This window comes from Podarcis filfolensis (assembly GCF_964270895.1).
Source record: "Podarcis filfolensis genome assembly, chromosome: 15".
Lineage (NCBI taxonomy): Eukaryota > Metazoa > Chordata > Lepidosauria > Squamata > Lacertidae > Podarcis > Podarcis filfolensis.
In genome coordinates this window covers 42,927,327-42,951,513 of record NC_139618.1, presented here as the reverse complement: position 1 = coordinate 42,951,513, position 24,187 = coordinate 42,927,327, and the positions used below count along the sequence as shown (strand labels likewise).

The 24,187-nt window shown below is 44.3% G+C and overlaps 1 protein-coding gene across 4 annotated transcripts in view; it reads left to right on the top strand.

Annotated features, from left to right (window-relative positions):
* Positions 1 to 24,187, top strand: part of PPP3CC (protein phosphatase 3 catalytic subunit gamma) — a 90,481-nt gene that overhangs the window by 32,093 nt on the left and 34,201 nt on the right. For all 4 annotated transcript variants that reach the window (XM_083588737.1, XM_083588739.1, XM_083588738.1 and 1 more), the window contains exons 2-3: positions 13,149 to 13,346; positions 13,646 to 13,770. In XM_083588737.1, coding sequence (XP_083444863.1) covers positions 13,149 to 13,346; positions 13,646 to 13,770 — 323 coding nt within the window. The remainder of the gene's footprint in view (positions 1 to 13,148; positions 13,347 to 13,645; positions 13,771 to 24,187) is intronic.

Here is a 24,187-nt window from a genome sequence, read left to right as displayed (position 1 = left end):
AAGGGCCAGCAATAAAATAAGCCTCACAGCATTTTTGAAGAGTAGGGAGGACTATAGACTCATGCTCTTACTCTTGGACTAATCAAAATGCACGGGAAACTGATCTTTGGAGTTCTGTGAAGAGGCTGAATCTTTGCTGTCCGGATAAGGGTAGCCTGCTTTCCACTTCTCAAACTCCACTCCAATTTACTGATCACATTTCTTCTTCTTTTTCTCCCCTCCAATTTGTAATTGGTATTTTGAAGTAGTGTGCCAATTTTTCATTCTAGTCATATTCTTAATTGAATTTTGCAAAAATTGTGAGTATGTATTAACTTTACCACTTAATACTAGATTGGGCTGCTGATGCATTTTACTCACCAAAAATTGCCTTCTGCTTCACGTGGTTACTGTCAAGTTTACACTGCAATGCAATATATCCACTGCACATGAGCAATTTATATTTCAGTATAGACTTGACACAGCTGTTGTACAGAATTCCTTGGCTTTAGGGGTGTGGGGAGGATCTTAGTGTCACTTAATGTTCCAGGCAGAAGAAAGTCTTGGCAAGGGATTAAGACTTTCAAGGAAGGTTGTTGCTGCTGGCAGGGATTATTTATACCCAAATAAAGAGTGATAGGAGGATCTGGCTTGTAGGCGGATCTTAATTGCTGCATTACAGCCTACTGGAGGGCAAATGCCTTGCTTTTATCAGTTTCAGGTGGGGGGGGCACTAGGTGGCGCATCGGAAGATGGCTGACAATAACATCTCTCCGACCCACACGAGGTAATTTGGAGGCTATGATGGGGGTAATTGGCCTCCTTAACCCCCCCAGGATTGTGGGGGGGACGGCCCTTGCCTGCTGTGCCCTATACCACCCCCGAATTTGTGGGGGTGGGGGCACTAGGCACAAAGCCCTCCTGTGGGATTCCGGCACTCCTGGACGCCGTCCCTGATTCGCGCCGCTAGTTGCAAGCATCTTCAAAAGAAACAATTTGGACGAGATAAATTGCACATGCTTCAAGGAAAAAGGGGAGTAAAGACTGCTGACAGAAGAGATCTCTGATAACAAGACAAGAATAAAATATGAGAAGATATGTCAAGATACGGTACTACAAATGACTGAGGGGGGAGGGGGGAAAAAACCTGCCTTCCTTTTTCTTATGTGATTTAACAAGAATCCCCTCCCCTAATGAGTCAGAAACTAAGGACTTAAGCTGTGGATTTAAGGCTGTGTGGCGATAAACTTTCGAACCAAAGCAATGTTTCAAGATGAAGCTGGAAAGCTAAGAGTTTTGGAATGACGCAGTTAAAAATGCCGTCGCCATTTTGGGAGGCATTGTTGGAGCTCTTGGGTCTGGGAGGAGAAAGAGAGAAATAGAGTTGTTTACATATCGTAGATCAACTTCTCGGTGGGACTTAAGAGCAGCAAATGCCAAATTTATGATGGAAAGAGCGATGCTATCTATGAAGGAGATATATGGAAACCATCTGGACTTAGTGGAGGAACGGGAAATCCACACAGGATTATTATTTTGCTTATCGGCTTAAGGAGACTAATAGAAGAGATCGTAAAGGAAAAATAGAAATTATATGAACAAGATATGATGTGGAAACACCAAGATAAGACTGGATAGAATTATGAATTTTGTCTGGATTGATTGGGACTGATTTGGACATTAACGCAGTAATAAGAAGATGATCTGAATCCCCCTTTGGATCTTGAAGTATGGGTTCCCCCAACAAAATTTAAAAATTTGGCTTTGTAATTTGGAATTTATGTGATGTGATTTAATTTGATGTGATTGGCCAGTTAATAAAAATTATTTATCAGTTTCAGGTGGTTCAAAAGCCATCAGTTGGAGGGCCTCAAAGTGCAAGATTGGCTTAATACTTTTAAAAAGCATGCTTTCTGAATTAATGGCATGCAGTTCCTGTCATTGTTGAGTTACTTTCCACAGTGCAGCCATGAGGATTAAAAACAGATTTGGAAATAACTGTTTTCTCAGTCACCTGAGGCAAGTAAGAACCTGCTCTAGGCTGTCAGGTAAAGAATCTCCCCCCCCCCCACACACTTTCAGCCCACCAAGTTTCCCTAAATGGCTGCAGACTCTTATGGACCTGTATAGCTACACTTAAGGTTAACAAAAGCTGTGGCCAGGCAGAGTGTCCCTGCATTCCTTCATGGCACATTTTATATGACAAGTCTCTTCCATAATGTGTATCTGAGATTATAGGTTGTACACTGAGGTGAAGAAATCTAGGGTACATGATAGGGGATTATTGCATTAGTTTTCCTGGTTATAATGCTAGTGCCTCTGTTCCAGTTTCTAACATTCCTTTTAATACTGCATTACCTGTTACATTATGGAACTATGGATTTTTCATCAATATACAGGCAACCCCATTTGCGTGTGATTGGCACGCATATGACTTCTGATGTGTGTGCCATTTTCAGCACTGCAAAGGAGTGAGGCGGAACGGAATGGGCTTACACGCGTCCTGCCAGTGCATGCAGTGCCTCAGAATGCTAGCCCTGTGTAAATGGGGAGTTGCCTGTATTGCCATGTTGCCCTAAATTTCATTCACACTAGTGGGCATGGTGTGACACAACGCGTGCTTCTGCTGCCATGTGGGAATCCCTTGCAGTTGATTGTAGTGCCTGGAGACAGTCAGTCAGGTTGTGTATCCACAGCAGTGACCAGAGGAGAAATGACCACTAGGAGGCGCACAGGAGAAGAAATGCCATGGTGCAACAGCAAAAGCAGACTCCTTCATCTGTCCCAGCTGCAACAAAACATGTCTCTCCCTTATCACTCCACAACCACAGCAGGCGCTGTAGCTGTCCAAAGGTTTGACTTCACTCCCAAAGGCGCACTCCTCCATGGTCTCCTAAAATGGACGGATACCAACAACAAGCGTCTTCTGCTTCCCCATGATTCACCCATGAAAACAGGGGGGGGGGACGACTGCCCCAAATTTCTTACCATGTTTTTCCATGTTAACGGAGTTACAAAAATATTTTTTTCTGGAAGCAGTTAACATGGACATAACTTTCACTAGATTCCACTAGATTTCCATAAGCGGCTTTTACCTCATATGAAACATAAAAGTAACAAGGTAAAGAAACATCAAGAAAAAGGAATAAAGTGCTGCATGTGAAGCTCTAGATTTGCATCTTGACATTATTTATGCATTTAATGCATTTATCAGTCAAACCAACTTACACAACTACAAATACATGTATAGTTCTTGGACTGATGGGCTTGTGTTAATAGTGCTATTCTTTAAAGCCCTAGATGAAATGGAAAGCCATTAATGAGTTGGGAAGTGGGTAGAACGCCTTATGACACCATGGACTAACGGTTGCTTCAGAAGGTAAAGTTTATTCTTGGGATAGGGGACTTTAGCTATAAATACAGCAGCAAATTAAACACAGGTTTGAATTTGACCAGCTTAAATGTTCAGGGTCAGACTGGGTTCAAGTCATTCATTCAATCTGGCAGCTCTAAAGAATTTAGCATGGTTTCAAGTTCTTCTTTAGCCTGTAGGCCTTGTCAAGCTATTGTCTGAGAATCAGTTGAAGAACAGCCTGTTACAAAGCACTTTGTTGCTTTTTTTTTAAATCAGCCTGTTACACATAGCTTTTAGGATGTAATCCTATAGTGAACTTAATGGAAATTCTGAGTAGACATGCATAGAATTGCACTGTTCACCTGTTGCTGTTTTTCCATTTTTTTTATTTACAGAGTTAAAAATATTACAATATTTAATATTCACAAGTAACAGCTCAAATTAGTAGTTTGAAGTAAGCTACGCTTTCAGTATAAAGAGAATGAAATCCAGCTGGTTTATCTAAGCATGTGTCCTCAGAGTTGCAATAGTCAGAAAGGTTCTGCCTGCTTTTGCTTCTTGTCACTCCCACCCCTGGCATTTGGCTTCCAGGTGGTTGTCCAGAGGGGCATGTGGTGCTTGGACCAAAAAAGGTCCTCCATCATGGCCAAATTGAGCTTGGGTTTAAACCTTTAACTTTTACACTGTATCTGAGGCATGACTTGGGAGTTTCCCCTGGCAAAATCCCACTTGATGTTCCTCGCAGATTTAAAATTCCTGTCTTGTAAATCCTCCTGTGTCCATCTGATTGGCGCATACAGAGAGTACAGAGACTAGGACCTGGGAGACCTGGGTTCAAATCTTCACTCAGCCATGAAGCTCACTGGGTGACCCTGAATCAGTCACTGCCTCTCTGCCTAACCTACCTCACAAGGTAGTTGCCAGGATTAAATGAAAAGGAGGAGAAAAATGTACGCTACCTTGAGTTCTTGGGAGAAACAGTGGGATATTAATTAAATAAAGTGCCAGGAACATGATTCTCTTTTGGTTCATATGCAGCTTGTTTCTTTTGTATGTGACCAACTTACCCCAAAACATTCCTCGATGCCTGAGAAATTTTTATCTTTCCCATCCTGCGGTCTAATCCATGCATAGAGAGCCCTCTGCTCTGCCTGGACGGATAACAGGTAGCCTTTCTGAAAAAGCCACCTTGGAAGTTCTGGATTTCAACTTCCTACCTAGCAATCTTTTGCCAGACCATACATTTCCCCATGTCATTGGTTCCAGTGCAACAGCTTGCTGTTCCTCACCACTGCCAGCACGCCTATCTAGATGAAACTTTTGCACAGGAACAGAAGTTGTCATGCAGCCTACCTGTTAAGCTATAGAAGATGGAGGGAGGTGGCATAAGCCTTTTTCCATCATAGCTTTCAAGGAACAATCCTCACAACTACAGTTGTTTGGCTGTCCAAAGTAGCTAGTCAGATGCCTTCAAGAGAATTACTAGTTGAGTAACAGCCCTCCCTTATTGTTTGTTCCCCAACAACTGCAATTACAAGTATAATGCTTCCAAACAAAGGACGATGAATCGGTGACAGTTACAGTCGTACCTCGGAAGTCGAATGAAATCCGTTCCAGAAGTCCATTCGACTTCCGAAATGTTCGGAAACCAAGCCACGGCTTCTGATTGGTTTCTGACTGTGCAGGCTCACTGGAAACAATAGTGGAAGCTGCACCGGACATTTGGCTTCCAAAAAAAGTTCGAAAACCGGAACACTCCCTTCTGGTTTTCAGTTGTTCAGTAGCTGAAATGTTCAATTCCCAAGGTGTTCGGGAGCCAAGGTATGACTGTACTGGTATTCAGAGAAGATGGCTAGAAAGTCTTGTTTTAGTAGATATTAAAAAATGGTGGCGTATGAAAATAAGAGAATATATTGTTTATGTATATTTAACAATGTACATTGTTTAGCGTTGACTCAGATCCCTGCCTATAAAATGGGCATAAGAGTAAACGGTCTCGTGGCCGATGAGAGAGTGAAAATCATCGCCACTCTATAAATACAGTGGTGCCTCTGGTTACCAACTTAATTTGTTCCAGAGGTCTGTTCTTAACCTGAAACAGTTCTTAACCTGAGTAGCACTTTAGCTAATGGGGCCGCTGCACTGCCACCACACGATTTCTGTTCTCACCCTGAAGTAAAGTTCTTAACGCGAGGTACTATTTCTGGGTTAGTGGAGTCTGTAACCTGAAGTGTTTGTAACCCAAGGTACCACTGTACTCTATAAATACTAGCTTGTAATGGAAATGTTAACTCTGTCAAACTGTTGTACCAAAACTTGCCATCAAAGTACTTGTTCAATATTGTGGCTTTGTGTGCTACTAAGACTTTACGCTACTGCCAAAACTGCAAGGGACTTTTGTCATCATTTCAGTGCAAATTAAGATGTGGGGTTTGGGTTACTATGTTTCAGCAAGTTTAAAAAGATTATTTCAACTGTTGATTGGTGGAATGAAAGCTGGAATGTTTGGAAAAGGAAGAAATCTCAGGATTCAGTTCCTTTTTGATTTGTACTAGCTGTTCTGTGTGATGACTTGCAGTGCTACTTTTCTTGCAGAGAACAGCCATCTGTTCAGGCAAGCAGCTGTAGTTTCCTCACTTGTACAGTCTAGGGAACTGTTTTAGAAAAGCTCTAGAAAAAACAGTAGATGTATCTGATAAAGAGGATAGAATGAGGGACAAGCAAATGAATTTGGCACATGCCTTCTAACGCACAACATGTAGCAGATTTTGCCTTTGTATAGTGAGTGAGATGGAGCAATCAGTCAAGCAAGTTAGTGTGGAGTTTGCATCCATGGTGGGTTCCACACAATAAAGGCATTTTCTAGCTGTTGCTGTTCTTAGTTTTCTGGCTAAACCTAAGTAGCATCTCCAAAATACAGACTCCCTTTCCCTGGGATTGCTCTACCCTCAGACTCAAACTACATGTTCTGTAGAATTTCATGAGTCATGCCTCCATATTTTTCCTTTTAAAATTTGTAGTGACCTGAACAAGATTACCATATTTTTGCATGTATAAGACTAGGTTTTTTTCCTTTAAAATAATGTCAAAAATTAGGGGGCGTCTTATATACGAATACATCTCCCCCCCATTTTCTTAAATCTGAGTCCTCAAAAATAGGGGGTGTCTTATACATGGGGGCATCTTATAGACGGAAAAATACGGTACATCTGAACATAAGGCTGAAAAAGACTGCTTAACTTTTTTACCTGTAAAAGAATATCACACTCTCTAAGCTATTCACATCCTAAGGCTCTGGGTTGATGAGGAAATAGTGTTCTTGTATTTTCCCCATTTGTTCCCCATTACTTTTGAAAACCAAGGTACCACTGTACTAATATTAACACATCGTCATGTTTGAAACCTGGTGGGGGAAGCATGATCAGAAGGGTGATTTAGCCAAGTTTTTGTTACGTGTGCCACACATGTAGGTAGGCCCTTGGTGTGAAAGCTGGCATGTTCCCATTTTGAGTCTTTCTTTCAGGTATGAAATCTTATGTGGCTTTAGATAAACTACAATATCTCAGCTTTCTCTTTACTCCTTCTCCTGTCCTTCAAAAAGGGGTGATAATACTTAGAGGAGGGATGGAGAACCTGTGCCCTTTCAGAGGTCTGCCCCAGCCAGCATGACTCGATGGTCTGGGATCATATTAGACCTATTTGCATATCTAGCAACCAACTGATTTTTTAAGTTTTTATCCCTATAAGTCACTTTGGGTATAATTCATCACTGAAAAGATTTGCTGGTGGTAGTCATGATGGGAGTTGCAGGCTAACAACATCTGTGGGCCTACAGGTTCCTTGTCCTTGTCTTACAGTGTTTTAAGAATTTCTGAAACAATGTGTGAAGTGCTTTGGACTTAGCATTGCTCTATGAATACTAGTAAATACCTGTGAAGTGCTTACCTTCCCACCTGAGTTGTAAAATATTCTCCTTAGTAAAAATGCTACAAGAATTCTTGTCAATAAAATGGCTTATGTAAAATTGGTATCTGAAGAAGTGTGCATGCACACTAAAGCTCATACCAAGAACAAACTTAGTTGGTCCATAAGGTGACTTATGTAAGTTTCATAGAGCCGATCCAAATGTACAGGGAGACGTGTGACCCAGTCCTGCGCAGGCTTTGCCACCTTTAAATTGTAGAGGCGCTACAGTGCCTTGCAGGACTATACTATGAATCAGTACTAACATTTAAATTGGCTCCTGTGTGGTGTCACCAGCATGTTCAGAAATAATAATACTGAAAATGTAAGATAAGCAAGTACATTCAGGAATAGATATTAGGAGTAACTAAAGTTCTTTAAAGGACGCGGGTGGTGCTGTGGTCTAAACCACTGAGCCTCTTGGGCTTGCCAATCAGAAGGTCGGCGGTTCGAATCCCTGCGACGGGGTGAGCTCCCGTTGCTGGGTCCCAGCTTCTGCCAACATAGCAGTTCGAAAGCACGCCAGTGCTTCCGGCGGGAAGGTAAATGGTGTTTCATAGAATCATAGAATCATAGAGTTGGAAGAGACCACAAGGGCCATCGAGTCCAACCCCCTGCCAAGCAGGAAACACCATCAGAGCACTCCTGACATATGGTTGTCAAGCCTCTGCTTAAAGACCTCCAAATAAGGAGACTCCACCACACTCCTTGGCAGCAAATTCCACTGTCGAACAGCTCTTACTGTCAGGAAGTTCTTCCTAATGTTTAGGTGGAATCTTCTTTCTTGTAGTTTGGATCCATTGCTCCGTGTCCGCTTCTCTGGAGCAGCAGAAAACAACCTTTCTCCCTCCTCTATGTGACATCCTTTTATATATTTGAACATGGCTATCATATCACCCCTTAACCTCCTCTTCTCCAGGCTAAACATGCCCAGCTCCCTTAGCCGTTCCTCATAAGGCATTGTTAGCAGGCCTTTGACCATTTTGGTTGCCCTCCTCTGGACACGTTCCAGTTTGTCAGTGTCCTTCTTGAACTGTGGTGCCCAGAACTGGACACAGTACTCCAGGTGAGGTCTGACCAGAGCAGAATACAGTGGCACTATTACTTCCCTTGATCTAAATGCTATACTCCTATTGATGCAGCCCAGAATTGCATTGGCTTTTTTAGCTGCCGCATCACACTGTTGGCTCATGTCAAGTTTGTGGTCAACCAAGACTCCTAGATCCTTTTCACATGTACTGCTCTCAAGCCAGGTGTCACCCATCTTGTATTTGTGCCTCTCATTTTTTTTGCCCAAGTGCAATACAGTGGTGCCCCGCAAGACGAACGCCTCGCAAGACGAAAAACCCGCTAGACGAAAGGGTTTTCCGTTTTGGAGGCGCTTCGCAAAACGAATTTCCCTATGGGCTTCCTTCGCAAGACGAAAGCCCATAGGGAAATCTCCAGGACAGCGGGGAAGCGCAGCGCGTCTTCCCCACTGTCCTCGGACCTCCTCCGAAGCAGCCTTCCGAAGCAGCCTTCCGAAGGCTGGCAGCGGGAGGAGGTCTCTCCGCCCCACCGCCAGCCTTCAGAGGAGCCTTCCGAAGGCTGGCGGCGGGAGGAGGTCTCTCCGCCCCACCGGCAGCCTTCGGAAGGCTGCTCCGAAGGCTGGCGGCGGGAGGAGGTCTCTCCGCCCCACCGGCAGCCTTCGGAAGGCTGCTCCGAAGGCTGGTGGCGGGAGAAGACCTTCTCCCCGCGCCAGCCTTCGGATGGCTGTCCTGAAGACTTGCCGTGGGAGGAGGGTTTTCCTTCCCACCGCCAACATTCAGAATGCTGTTCTGAATGTTAGCGGTGGGGAGGAAAAACCCTCCTCCCACCGCAAGCCCCGGGAACAGAGGAGAAGCGCTGCGCGCCTTCCCCTCTGTTCCCGTACCTGTCCTGAAGGCTTGCGGTGGGGAGAAAAGCCCTTCTCCGCACCGCCAGCCTGGCAAGCGGTCTCCATAGGAACGCATTAATTGATTTTCAATGCATTCCTATGGGAAACCGTGCTTCGCAAGACGAAAAACTCGCAAGAAGAAAAAACTTGCGGAACGAATTAATTTCGTCTTGCAAGGCACCACTGTACTTTATATTTCTCCCTGTTAAAATTCATCTTGTTTGTTTGGGCCCAGTTCTCTAATCTGTCAAGGTCGTTTTGAAGTGTGATTCTGTCCTCTGGGGTGTTAGCCACCCCTCCCAGTTTGGTGTCATCTGCAAATTTGATCAGTTTCTGTGTGCTGCTCTGGTTTTACCAGAAGCAGCTTAGTCATGCTGGCCACATGACCCGGAAAAACTGTCTGCGGACAAACGCCAGCTTCCTCAGCCTGTAAAGTGAGATGAGCACTGCAACCCCAGAGTCGTCTGCGACTGGACTTAACTGTCAGAGATCCTTTACCTTTTAAAGTTCTTTAAGTCTGAAAGTCACCTTTCAAGATCTTAATATGTTCAAGAGTTTCAAGAGGCATCCTGTTGTCTCACTTGTTGATTCTACCTGTCCTTCCACTTAACACCTTTCCTTACTTTGAAACACCCTTGCACATGCTGCTTCCATTGATTCTTGCTCCTCCCACAATCCCTGTGTCCCATCATGTTCATTAACTTCTTCTCTTCACTTTCTTAAACTATTACAGTTGAGTTGATGTTTGAAGAGCCACATTGGGTCATCCTGTGGGTGTATGTAAAAATTTATCTTATATCGATTTATGTTGTCACTTAGTTCCCCTGTGTCTTCTGGTAGATGAAAATATGAGAAGTGCAAATTAAGCTCCAATGTATTAAAGGAGGTTTATGGATTTAGTGGATTCTAGTAAAGGCTAGAATCCTGATGAACAATCTTATGTTCATTCATGCAGTGTTTTGATGCGAAACCTGTAGCCTTAGTCAATATTCTACATAGTGTTCCCAGGGCTGGAAAACTCTTAGTGCCAGGAATTAATTATCCCCAGTATATTTCTTTTAGGGTTTGCTTGTTTAAAGCATTTTGTCCCACTATTTTGCCAAAAGGTTACTAGAGCAGCTTAAATTAGTAGTAGGTCATAGAATCATAGAATCGTAGAGTTGGAAGGTCCCAAGGGTCATCTAGTCCAATGGTCTGCAATGCAGGAATCTCAGCTAAAGCATCCATGGCAGATGGCCATCCAACCTCTGCTTAAAAACCTCCAAGGAAGGAGAGTCCACCACCTCCCATGGGACCTGTTCCACTGCTGAACAGGTCTTACTGTCAGAAAGTTTTTTCAAATGTTTAGTTAGAATCTCTTTTCTTGTAACTTGAAGCCATTGGTTCAAGTCCTGCCCTCCAGAGCAGGAGAAAACAAGATTGCTTCCTCTTCCATGTGACAGCCCTTAAGATATTTGAAGATGGCTATCATATGTTCTCTAAGGCTCCTCTTTTCCAGGCTAAACATACCCAGCTCCCTCAAGTACTCCTCATAAGGCTTAGTTTCTAGACCCTTTATCATCCTGGTTGCCCTCCTCTACGCATGTTCCAGCTTGTTAACGTCCTTCTTAAATTGTGGTGCCCAGAATTGGACACACTATTCCAGGTGTGGTGTGACCAAGGCAGAATAGAGTAGAACTGTTACTTCCTTTGATCTGGACACTAGGCTTCTGTTGATGCAGCCTAGAATAGTGTTAGCTTTTTTTGCAGCTGTAGCACACTGTTGACTTATGTTAAGCTTGTGGTCCACTAAGACTCCTAGATCCTTTTCACATGTACTGCTAGTAAGCCAGGTGTCCCCTATCCTATATTTGTGAATCTGGTTCTTCCCGCCTAAGTGCAGAACCTTACATTTGTCCTATTGAAATTTCTTAGCTTGTGCCCAGTTCTCCAAGGTCATTTTGAATTCTGCTTCTGTCTTCTGCGGCATTAGCTACACCTCCCAGTTTGATGTCATCCTGCAAATTTGATGAGCCAGTCTCTGTTCACAGGCTTATAATCTAAAAGAAGGAAAAGAGGATGGGGAAAGAAGAAGGAGAGAGACACAAATTCAGGCACCAGCTGGGATGGAAATAGTTCAGAAAGCCTGATAGTATGGCTCTCATTGGGTGACAGTTGAGAGAGGACGAAAGCCAATTGATCTCTCTGCATAGGCAATGGAAATAACCTTGTTTCACTTATCTCCTTCTCTGCAAACAGGTATAAAATTGCAAGCAGGTGTACAGTTAATTCATATCAGGTTTACTACAGAGTATATTTGCTGTTACAAATTACAAGAGTCATTATCTCATGCTTATCTCTCTTAAACTGGTGAAAGGAATTACATGCTTTATACAGAGTCAGGCCACTGGTCTTTCGAGCTCAGTATTGTCTACAATGATTGACAGAGGTGCTCTAGCACTTCAGAAAGGATTTTTCTCAGGCCCCCCTGGAGATGCCTAGAATTGAACCTGGAACCTTCTGCAGGCAGCACATGCTTTCTACCACTGAGCTATATAACCCAAAATACAGCTGATTATACATATCAAGCCAATTGTCTATCATATTTTGGCAGAAACCAACCATAACCCTGAATTCTTGCATAAGTCAGCTTGTTTCCTGGCAGCATGACAAGAGCACTGAAGAAGTGAAGTGACTGTGATTTCAGCAGTGTGCACCTGTGCACTATGTGTTCACATTAAACACTAGTTTATTTTAACTACTGTATAGCTTTAGGGACGCGGGTGGCATGACTGGAAGGTCGGCAGTTTGAATCCCCACGATGGGGTGAGCTCCCGTTGCTTGGTCCCTGCTCCTGCCCACCTAGCAGTTCGAAAGCGCATCAAAGTGCAAGTAGATAAATAGCTACCGCTCCGGCGGGAAGGTAAACTGCGTTTCCATGCGCTGCTCTGGCTCGGCAGAAGCGGCTTAGTCATGCTGGCCACATGTCCCGGAAGCTGTACGCCGGCTCCCTCGTCCAGTAAAGTGAGATGAGCGCCGCAACCCCAGAGTCATCCACAACTGGACCTAACGGTCAGGGGTCCCTTTATCTTTACCTACCTTATAGCTTTAATGTAATGTGTGAATGAGAAAGATGAGGATTGCTGAAGGGAGAGGCTAAGTTGCTTCCACGGCTAACTTTGAAACATAGCTGTGACACTATCGTGTCCCAAGGCTGAATTAAGCAGTGGGGAACCAATGAAATTACTTGTCTGTAATCTTCAAGAGAGAAAAATTATATAAAAACTATGCATTAGTGCTGAGTTACCCAGGACTTCAAAGCCTGTCAGTTTAGGACAATTAATTGGTTGATGTTCAGTTTTGGATAGGAAATAGAAAACCTGTTTGGGGTGCATATGTGTGTCCCACATGGGAAAGATCCATATCTCTGTCACTTTTATATGCTGAATCTTTTATTGGTATTGAATCTCTATTGACTGCATTTTGTCATGTGTTTGTAAAGCCACCATAGCAAATTCTTTTGAAATGCGCATTGTAAATCCATTCAGTATGTAATTTAAGAAAGATGAGTATTTGATGTGATGAAATGTGATGCTTGCACTAGGAATTTGAAATATTTGTTTAGCTATGTCAAGGGCTGCTGTCTTAAAAATATATATTTAAAAACTCTGATGATGGATTACAGGAATTTGTATCTGGTGCTTGGCATTTGAAATTATTTTTTTCCTGTCTTGAATTTCCTCATGATGCATTTCGTACTTGTATTCAAAATATACTGCATGTTACGTTTCTTCAAACTCCATCTAGAACTGAGCAATTTTCAGTATGGTCCTTAACTGATCATTCTCTCTCTTGTTGCCCAGGTTAGAGAAACCTTTGCTGAAATCCGATTATAAGATTTATTGGTCTTTGGAGGAACTCCCTTCTTAATGTTTGTGTGTTTCTGTCTCTCTCCAGCTGTCCCTTTCCCTCCTACGCAGCGGTTAACCCTGAAAGAAGTTTTTGAGGATGGGAAACCCAGGCTGGAGGTCTTAAGAAACCACTTGGTGAAAGAAGGGCGTCTGGAGGAGGATGCAGCGCTGAAGATAATCAATGATGGAGCCTCCATTCTGAGGCATGAGAAGACCATGATTGAAGTTGAGGCTCCAATCACAGGTCAGAGAATGCTTTATTTTGTGGCTTGTTGTTTTCTGAGGCTCATCTGGAATGACTTGCTGCTAAAGCCAGCAGGTTTCCTGTTGCATGTTCTTTCCACTGAAGTGTGCTCAAGATCAGAAAGTTTTCTATACCTCCAAGGGGAAGAAGTGTTTTTGTAGATTGGAGATTCGAGTACAGGAGCTCAGTATAATCCAACAATTTAGACTGAAGCAAAACCATGTTCCCTGTTGGTTCTGTGACCTTTCTCTTCTTAGCATGTAATCCTGTCCCTCTTTTTGCTGTCCTTCCTCCCCTAGTGTGTGGTGACATTCATGGGCAGTTCTTTGACCTGATGAAGTTGTTTGAAGTTGGAGGATCACCCAATAACACACGCTACCTCTTCCTGGGAGACTACGTGGACAGAGGCTACTTCAGTATAGAGGTGACAATTCAACTGAGCCTTTGGGGATTACACTTTAAAGTTTGGGCTGAGCCTATGGAACCTTTTCTTCTTCCGCTTTGGTAGTTTATGCAGTCTAGTACAATTACAGAGAGTTAATATGCAACAAGGCTTATCTTTAAATCAGTACAAATTTATTTTTATGTTGGTCAGGAATCATGATGGCGAAGTGGCTAGATTTCAGTGAAGGACATTATGGGTTCAGGTCTGCCAAGCCTCATTCCAAATGCTACCATGTTCCTCCCCCTTCCCACAAATAAAAATAAATTATGATGCACAAGAGCAACTGACCTGTCAGTTTGCTAAGGACAAATAAAGTAGTCTGTGTTGAAACTTGTTTCTTTCTTTGCATGTTATTTGTATTAAAATATATAGGCCAATTTTCAACCAAAAGGTGTCCCAACTACAGAATACAATAAAAATGATAAGCTGTAGACATCTGAATACCATTATGGACTGCTTCAGTTGTGTAAAAATGTGTGATAGCTAAACAAAATAAAAGGTTACCTCTTCTGTTCTCACCTGGACAACTTTATGAGCTCTAGTTGCCCTAATGCATCTTCAGGTTAATCTGGGCTTAAATACAGTTTATTAATATTTCACTGCCTAAATGTTTCTGTGCTTTTTTGGGGTCCCACAGGCCAGACAACATATATTCAGAATTCATAGTTGACTCCAGTCTGCTAAAATAATCCTACAAAAATGGATAATTAGCTAGGGAGGGGTGAGCAGAGGAGGAAACAATCACTTCACCAACTCACTTATTATTCAGATGGAAATAATACTTCTGCTCTTACTACCAGCTGGCATTCTGAAGGGTTGTACAGGAATGGATCCTTAATTGCATTCAGACTGGCTCCTATTGGGTGGGAAATTGTGATAGCCAGGGAACTATGAGGATGTCCTATTCAGCAGAGGATCCCAATGTGCCCAGGTGCCTTGATCCACGTTTACAGCTTTTTAGCGTCATCTGAAGTCTGCTGTTTATCAGCTTGAATGCTGGGTCAGCTGTTCAGATGGCTGCTTGCCTTCTTTTAAAGTGGCATGTGTATGTTTGCTTTCATCCTTTGTGTTGTTCTTTTTTAAATTAAAGGGAAACATTTTTTAAAGTTGCAGAACTATTGGGAAGGAGTGTGGGGGGGTCAGGTTAGTGAACTCCAGTAGTGCTAGCCATATGACAGCATTTACAGCAAGTGTTTGCTGCAAGCTTGCAGAAACATTTTTCCCTTCCAAAGCTTGGCCCAGAAGAGGGAAATACATGTTTTGTTTTAAATGTATTGAGGATGTTTCCAAACTCCCTCCCACTGCTCTACAATGATAGCCCTCTTTTCACCTTAGCAATTGTGAGTAGTAAAATGAGTTAGGGGTATATTTGGGGTATTTGGTGATTGGAAAGAATTGGACTTGACCCTTAATTATTTTGGCTGCTAGCTTTCTGTTAAGTGGAGCCAGTGTGTGGCTATTACCATTGTGTGGGGTATTCCTGTCAGCTAGTATGATTAGTGGATGAGGAATTGTCTCCTACTAGTAAATGTTGCAGATCCCCTAAGTGTTTGTGATCTTTGGGTGAAATGAAGTTGGCAAGTACATGTAGGTCCATCCCCCCCCCCCCAATGTTATAGTCTTCTGTGACACTTGAAAATTTCCAAAGGGCATACCGCATGGCAGGGCTACATAGGCGTTGTTTCACAAAGGTAGAGGAATGGATTTCGGAAGCCATTTCAATTAATGAAAGATGTAAAAGTGAAAGGGCACCAAATGGAACGGAATGGTCAGATCCAGAAAAACTGAGGAACTGGTGACAGTCTATGAAAGTCGCAGGAGAATGGAATTTCAGTAATCCAGAGGAGGACGCAGTAAACTGTTTAACAAGGTAGCATAGTCACCTCCTTTTCTGATAGCATTTTGGCTCTCTTCCATTCCATCCAATGCTTTCTTTGTCACTTCTAGGGCTAGCCATGTTTGACTCTCACAGCAGAAATAGCAAAGTGTCTTGTGGGACTTTAATGCACAACTGGGATGGCAAAAGCTTTGTAGGCCCATGAAATCTGGTCCCTGAGTGTTTGATAGTACAATTAATTTGTTAGGCTGTAACCGTGCCACAAGACTCTGAGTTCTATGCATTCTGCATGAGGGAAACAGAGGATGAAGAATTACAAGACATGATCACATGTTAAAGGCCAGGATTCTGAGCATGGACCTAGTGGACCACTGCTGTAGTGTCAATTCAGGAGTTATAGTGTGGAAAATTTGTGAGGGTAGAGAGGTTGCTACTTTCAGTTGTTAATAGGCTAATATTCATAATCTATCCCAACAACCTTTTGAGAAAGTTTCTCCTTTGTCAAGGAGGAATTCTGTGGAATCATGGCTCTGTTATGTTTTATGTTAATTTTTAGATTTCAGTTGCATAGTTTGAGCATTGAGGGAACAAGGATTAGCCTCCCTTGGCCACTTCTGCTATTGATAGAGGGCACATCAATGAACAAAGACAGCCACCTCCATGTGCCATCACTCAGAATAACAATTGGCAGCATCAAAGGGGTGTACCAGCCCCCCACTTCCCATTTTGTATCATGTTAGTAATTACTGTATGAGGCGCGGGTGTCGCTGTGGGTTAAACCACAGAGCCTAGGACTTGCAGATCAGAAGGTCGGTGGTTCGAATCCCCGCGACAGGGTGAGCTCCCGTTGCTCGGTCCCTGCTCCTGCCAACCTAGCAGTTTGAAAGCACGTCAAAGTGCAAGTAGATAAATACCGTATTTTTCGCTCTGTAGGATGCACTGGACCATAGGAGGGGGAGAACGGGGGGGGGATCTCCCCCTCTCTGCTCAGCGCCCCTTCAGCGAAGTGGCAGGAGAAACGGAGCCCATTCCATTTCTCCTCCGCATTGCTGAAGGGGCGCTGCGCAGAGAGGGAAAACTGTGCAGCACCTCTCCAGCGAAGCGAAGCCTGGAGAGCAAGAGGGATCGGTGTGCACCGACCCCTCTCATTCTCCAGGCTTCAGGCGGCTATCCGCAAGCCTTCGGAGCGCAGCAGGAACTCCTGCTGCGCTCCGAAGGCTTGCGGATAGCTGCCTGAAGCCCCTGGAGCCAGTGGCGTAGCGTGGGTTGTCAGCACCCGGGGCAAGGCAAGTAATTTGCGCCCCTTAACCCGTGGATTTTAGCACTCGAGTGCGAGCGCGCCCCCCCCAGATGTTGCGGCCGGTGCGGCCGGCCCCCCCTGCACCCCCCACGCTACGCCACTGGGGCTGGGGGCGAGCGAAGGAGCCAAAGACCCCCCCAAAGGCTCAGCAGGAATTTATTAAATTTATTATTTGCGGAGCCCCCGCGGGCCGAGGCAGCCGAAGCCCCCTCCCCTCGGGCGCCTCCCCGCCCCCTCGTCTCCTTGGGCTGTAGGTGGAGCCCGGGCTCCGAGGCGCTCCAGATCCGGGCTTGGCGAGCGCCTCTCCTCCTCCCGGCCGGGTCCGGGGGCTTCCAGCCGAGCTCCGTCCTCGCCCCCCCCTCCCCCGCGGCTGAGACTTGCGCTGAGAGCCGGAGCCAGCGGCGCCCCCTTCCGACGGGAGACCCTCGCCCGCCCGCCGGCTTCCTCTCGGAGGGTTTTGGGGAGGGCAGGGCGCGTCGAGGCCCCTCGGAGCTCTCCTCCCTCCCAGTCGGCAGAAGCAGCCGCCGCCTGTGGCTGGGCCGAGGGGATGGCGCCGGCGTCGGCATCGGGGTGCGGAGGCTGCCGGTGCCCGGCCAGGCGTCGGTGGCGGCGTCGGCGCTGCTGCAGCGGCTGCTCCTCCTGCGAGCAGTGAGTGGAGCGCAGCCGCAGCGGCGGCGGCGGGGGGGGGGCGCGCGCTAGGGCGCAAGGCTGGCGGCGGCGGCGGGGAGCCCGGCGGAGGAAGGAACTTGTCCCTTCCCTCTGGACTCGCGCCCCCCCCAGATGTTGCGCCCGGTGCGGCCGGCACCCCTGGCACCCCCCACGCTACGCCACTGCCTGGAGCGCAGCGGGAGTTCCCTACGCTCCGGGGGCTTCAGGCAGCTTCAGCGAAAGCAACGCGAAGCCTCTGGAGCGTGGGCGGAGCTCTCCCTCTGCGCTTCGGAGGCTTTGCGTTGCTATCGCTGAAGCCAAGGAGCCTGCATTCGCTCCATAGGACGCACACACATTTCCCCTTCATTTTTGGAGGGGAAAAAGTGTGTCCTATAGAGCGAAAAATACGGTAGGTACCGCTCCGGCAGGAAGGTGAACGGCGTTTCCGTGCGCTGTTCTGGTTCACTAGAAGCGGCTTAGTCATGCTGGCCCCATGACCCAGAAGCTGTACACCGGCTTCCTCGGCCAATAAAGCGAGATGACCGCCGCAACCCCAGAGTCGGTCACGACTGGATCTAATGGTCAGGGGTCCCTTTACCTTTACCTAGTAATTACTTTATACAACTTTGATGAGGATGGGATTTAGGCTAATTGTTAACTAGTTAATGATATATAATAACACTTAGAAAGCATCTGAAATTTTCTGTGCGATGGTCTTTATGACGCTTTACCTTCATAGGAAGCAAGAAGTTCAGCTGCCTCAAAAGCTTGCTAACTTCTTTATGATCTCATAGTTGCATTTTTTATTTTGCAGCCTGCCTTTAGCATACTAATGGAAAAGTGAGGTGTACAGTTAATAAATATAAGAAGGTGATTGGTGACAGGCTACAGGCATTTAGCTTTATTCATTTAAATACAGTGGTACCTCAGTTCTCGAACGTACTCTGTTTCGGAAGACCGTTTGACTTCCAAAGCCGTCAAAAACTGAGGCGCAAAGAGCTGGCTGCAAGTTCAATTGGAAAAATGGAAAAACACACAGTGGAAGCCATTCAACTTCTGAGGAGCGTTCAAAATGGAAACAATTACTTCCAGGTTTTCGGCATTTGAAAACCGAAACGTTTGGCTTCCAAGATGCTCGAAAACCAAGGTACCACTGTATTTCTACTAGAGTTTTCCTCAATCAGCTCGAAAGGCTAACGAAACAATTTGAAGCAATTAACAATTTAGCAATTTTAAAAGTTACAGTAACAATCAACAACACCATTAAAGTAGTTGTTGGTTTGATATTTTCCTTCACTGTGCAATTAAATCCAGCAGATGTCTGAAAAGTCTGAACACTGGTATCGTTGGAGTTTAAGATAAGTTCAAAATATTGGAAGAGCTGCTGTCATGTCCTTGACTCAAGTCGCAAGTGGACAGTCTGAAGTTCCTGACCTCATTTGATGGAGCCCCTGAGACAGCCCTGTTCTTCCATCCCATCAGAATTCCTACTTTCCTTTAGTTTCTTCCTCATTTTTCTTGACTTTTTAAATAATCTCCCCTTTCTGTCTAGTTTCAGGATAATTGGAAGAGGCAGTATTATTATTATTATTATTATTATTATTATTATTATTATTAACCATCTGGCTGGGTTTAATTTGATAAAATATGTGTTGCTTTTTTTAGAACTCTCCCTAGAGCTGTCTGTGAACAAATCAGTAGGCTTCTGCCATGTGTGTGTGCATATATCACACTGATGTCAGAAAGGAATTACTTTTACTTGCTTTCTAGAACCATAGCTGTATTGGTCTGTTGAACTAAAAAAATCCTGGTATATTTGAGAGGATTGGGAATTGCAGTTTGAGGTAACTATGGAAAAAATTGAGGCAAGGTGGTCTGTGTATCTGATTTAGTTAATTAGCAACACATTTGCCTCCAACTCCATGAAGAATGCAGCCCTTCACAGAAAAAGATGTCCACCCTGTCGTAACTTTTAGCAACCTATAGTTTTGACTTACAGGTGTCTCCCCACTTACGCATATTCAACTTGTGTGTGATGCTGGGAAATAATTAAATAAATTGATTTAAACTCCAGAAAAGTGTGAAAATAGCAAAAATGGCCCGAAAAGAGCAGGAAAACATCTTGCCTTTGTGTTTGCAGTCCCATGAGGTTTGGAGGGAGTTTTAGGAGGATTTTTTTGAGATGACACCCAAGCGCAAGGCATCATCATCTTCCCAGGCGCTGAGAAACCCAAGAAGCAACAAGTGATTTAGAGGGTGTTTACAGGCTATTTAGATCATGTTCCCACTAAGCACGATTTCACATATGTGCACGGTACCTGGGAACGTAACCCCCACCTGTACGCTTGCGCTTTGTTGAAATTAATGTACAGTCTTCAGGCATTAGCAATCCAGTGTATGAAGAACATGAAGGAGGCCTGGAGGACAAGCAGGATAGCTCTGCTCTCAAGTCACAGAGGGCAACACCTTGAAGTGAGGAGTGTCTGGTATCCCTTGAGGCTACCTGCATGTTTTGGAACACTGATTTTCCAGAGTTTTAAAATGCACAGGGAACCTCCATGGATGGCAGGAAGCTTTCCTGGTGGCGCTTTCCACAGGTGAAGATTGATGGAAGAGACAACAGGACAGAGACAGTGCTAGCACACTTGTCCTCACCGACTTTCCTCAGAATTTCTCTCAGATCTTAGATTTTAGAATGTTGTATTATTTTATTGTTGTTAGCTGCCCTGAGCCCGGCTTCGGCTGGGGAGGGTGGGATATAAATAAAAAAATATTATTATTATCATCATCATCATCATCACCATCATCATTTATTTGCCTCAAATTTTGTTTTATGCACAATTTCATTGGCAACACCATTTGTGACTTTTAGAACTTTTATTTTTTTAAAGAATTGAAAGCTGGAATTCTCCGGATTCAAAGGGAGCTGTAGGCTTCACAAAGGTCCTCTGAGGAAACCTTCATGTTTCCTCCTCTGTATTTAGTGAGAGAAGGTGGCTTTAAGGAGCTGCTAGGAACTTTGGGGGGGGGGTGAGGGAGATAAAATTGTGCTGAGCTGTTGGGATTTGTGGAGGGGGTGGAGATGATTGTGCTGAGATGATTGTTTGAAGTGCCACTTGGAAATTATATGCAGTATGGTACAAGGAAATATTACAGGGACATGCTGCACAAACTAGTATTTGGAATCCTTGGGAGTTGCTTGAAATCGCCATCCTTTGTATGCTGTCAGCATGCGACCCTTTCATGCTATTCTTGGCCCTCCCCCTCCCCCCCAGCCCAGAATGGAGAGAGAGCTGTGAAAGGCTTGTTCCTTTTCTACCAAGCAGGTATTCATCTTTCACAAAGCAAGGTGGGCTTTGATTAGTACACGCGGGGGCTGCTCCAAATGTCACTTGATAAAATGGAATTGAGAAGCTTTACTTCACTTCTGTGCATGAAGATATGCCTTTTCCTCCTGCATCCTGCAAAATAACTTCTCTCTGCCTTGAATGAAAGATTTTCTGCTTAGGTGTGTTTAGCACTGGCTTCTAATATTGAGATGGAAGCCAGACAGTAGGCTTGGAAGAGAGAAAATGTATTGGCAAATACAAGGCAACATTACCTAAGTATTTACGGTTTTTGTCAAGGCTTGTAATAACAGGACCTAACTGCCTCAAAGAAAGAAAGAAAAGAAACTAGCTGGGGCAATCTCAGATATGGAAGAACCTCATTTTTGTGGACAGGCATGATCTCTTATCACATATTTTCAAGAGTTTCTGTTATACTTTGCAACATGGGTGGTGTGTGTGTGAGAGCTTTCATGGGCCTTGGATATCACAGTTTGAGTTTGTACAACTGGGTTGGGGATATTAGGAAGCATCTGCCTGAGCAGTTGATGTTAATGACCAAACAAAATAAAACAGGATGTAATTTTTATAATTGCACCCTGATGCAGGCAGCCAGGAAGCAGGATGCAGAGCTGGGAGGGAGGGAGGGGCAAGACCAGTGTTGTCAATGCGAAGGAGGTACCTGCACTGCTATGAACATTTATAGTAGAGTATCATGCTCTGATAGTTGGACTTGCACCTGGAGGACTCAGGTTCCCTCTTGGCCATGAACCTCTCTCGGTGGCCTTGGACCAGTGTCTCTGCCTTTGTTTGGCTTAACAATCAACTCTGTTGGCATGTATATTGTTCTGAACATATATGAGTGTATTAAGTGCTTTATGCTTAGTCAGATCATTGGTGCATATAATCTAGTATTGTCTACTTCATAGCCAGTACTAAACATAGACATACAACTTACAAATGAAGCATCTTACCCAGTGGCCAAGGCAGCTGACTGCAGATATTCTGTTGCAGGTAGTTCAATGAAGCTGGGATGTATTTTTCAGCCTGTTTTGGGTTGCCCACCCCTACCCTTCCAAAAGATCAGATTTGCAGCTTGGACATATTATTAGATCTGGCTCTGTCTTTGAATGCCCAAGTGATATCTGTGGCTTTCCATCAATATGACTCCTCCTGGACAGAAATAGAATAGCCACTTCCACCCCTTGCAGTGATCAGTGTCCAGTGGTGCCATCAGCAGAGGGGAGTGGGCAGAGGCCACCTGGTTGGAGCCAGCCAACCTCTGAGGGAGGCGGAAAGAGAAGGGGAAGCATAGAAAGTGGGGGAATAAAATAGGAGGGAGGGGAGGACAAAGGGGTAGTTGAACCTAGAGCAGAACATCTCACAAGCACCTCACAGGAAGGAAACCAAAACCAAACCTAAATAAATAAATAAATAAATAAATAAATAGGAGGAGGGGGAGGAAGCCAGAGAGGGAGGGAGGCAAGCAGCAAAGTGGAGCAAGGCGAGGGTGTGTGGAAACCTGGATAGGAGTGGCGACAGCAGGTCAAGGCTCTCGCAGTGTCCACTGCGCTCTGGCTCAAAAAAGCACTGTGCACTCATTTCTACTTTTTTGCAGAGCAGGAGGACATGATGCCCCTAAATCGCTGCATCAATGGAATCCTGCGTTTTATTTTGTCTTCTGTGAGTAGCTGCCAAGGTTACTATTCTAAAGTGAGATCATCAAAGCTTCAAAATTAAACAGGAAATCTGGTCTGTAAACACAGTTGCCCTTTTCCCATTCAAAACATGGCCAAAGAAGGGCCTCTCCACTATTTTGGAGGAAGTGTAAGATACTTTTCCCCTTTCCTGTTTCTGCCTGTGTTTTGTCCTCGAAGGCCCTGGAACCCTAGCTTTCAGAATTCATCTTCTCCATTAATCTGTCTAAAACAGAGCAGCCCCGTGGTGTGTATAACCTCCAACAGGGACATCCTATTCAATTATTATTATTATTTCATTATTTATACACCACCCACCTGACTGGGTTGCCCCACCAATCTGGGTGGCTTCCAACATATATAAAAACACAATAAAACATTAAACATTAAAAATCTTCGCTGCCTTCAGATATCTTCTAAAGGATGTGTAGTTACTTATCTCCTTAGCTCAGGAATCGCATAACTCCATACCCTCCAACATTTCTCCAATGAAAATTGGAATGTCCTAAGGAAAAGCAGGATATCCTGGGATCAAATCAGAAACCAGGATGGCTTCTGTAAATCTGGGACTGTCCCTGGAAAATAGGGACCAATGAAGGGTCTGAATGTGGACTGTGGTCCATACAGAGAGAACTCCATCTCTGATTATAAGAGGAGCAAAGTGGCCATTCCTGCTTCCAGTCCTTTAATGAAGCTGCATGCCCTTTTTTTCTTTCTTTCTTTAGAGGGTCTGTTAAACTTGATAATCAGAACCCACCTATCTTTCGTTTACCATTACCCAAAAGTTGCCTGTACTCTTTATCTGCATTGGTGTCTGCATTCTAAGAGTTATGACAGAGAAGAAAAATCTGTGCGTCATTGTTTGCAGCTATGTTTGATTCTAAAGAGATGTTGCTCAAGAATTCCAGCAGCTTTTGTCCATTCCTCTACAAAATTGGGTTTTTACACCTTTACTTCCTAGATGTATAATAGAAGTGAACTTTTAAAGGAAGAAGTTTTTGGGTTTTGGTTATAAAATTAAGGAAAAAGAAAATGAGACATCAGCTTTAAATCTGGTAACCTGAATAGTCCCTGTTTGGGAATGGCAGTATCTAGTATCAATTCCATGCCACAAATCTTTAGAAAATCTGGATAAAGGATTTTTTTGCAGATCAGTAAGAACTAAATGTCACCCGCCTGTGAATGTCATTAAATCACTCTAGTTTTTCATCCCAGTCTCCTACCACAGATTGTCAAATTCTCCTTATTCCATTTACAGATAGGTAGCCGTGTTGGTCTGCCATAGTCAAAACAAAAAAATTTTTTTCCTTCCAGTAGCACCTTAAAGACCAACTAAGTTAGTTCTTGGTATGAGCTTTCGTGTGCATGCACACTTCTTCAGATACACTGAAACAGAAGTTGCCAGATCCTTCTATATAGTGAGAAGGTGGGGAGGGGTATTACTCAGAAGGGTGGTGGGAATGGGTGATTGGCAGATAGCTGTGATGAGCCTGTTGACGACTCTTAACGACTGCAATAGGTCTTACAGGAAAAAGCATGGGGTGTGAAGGTGAAAAATGGCTTTGTCATGTATAATGAGATAAGAATC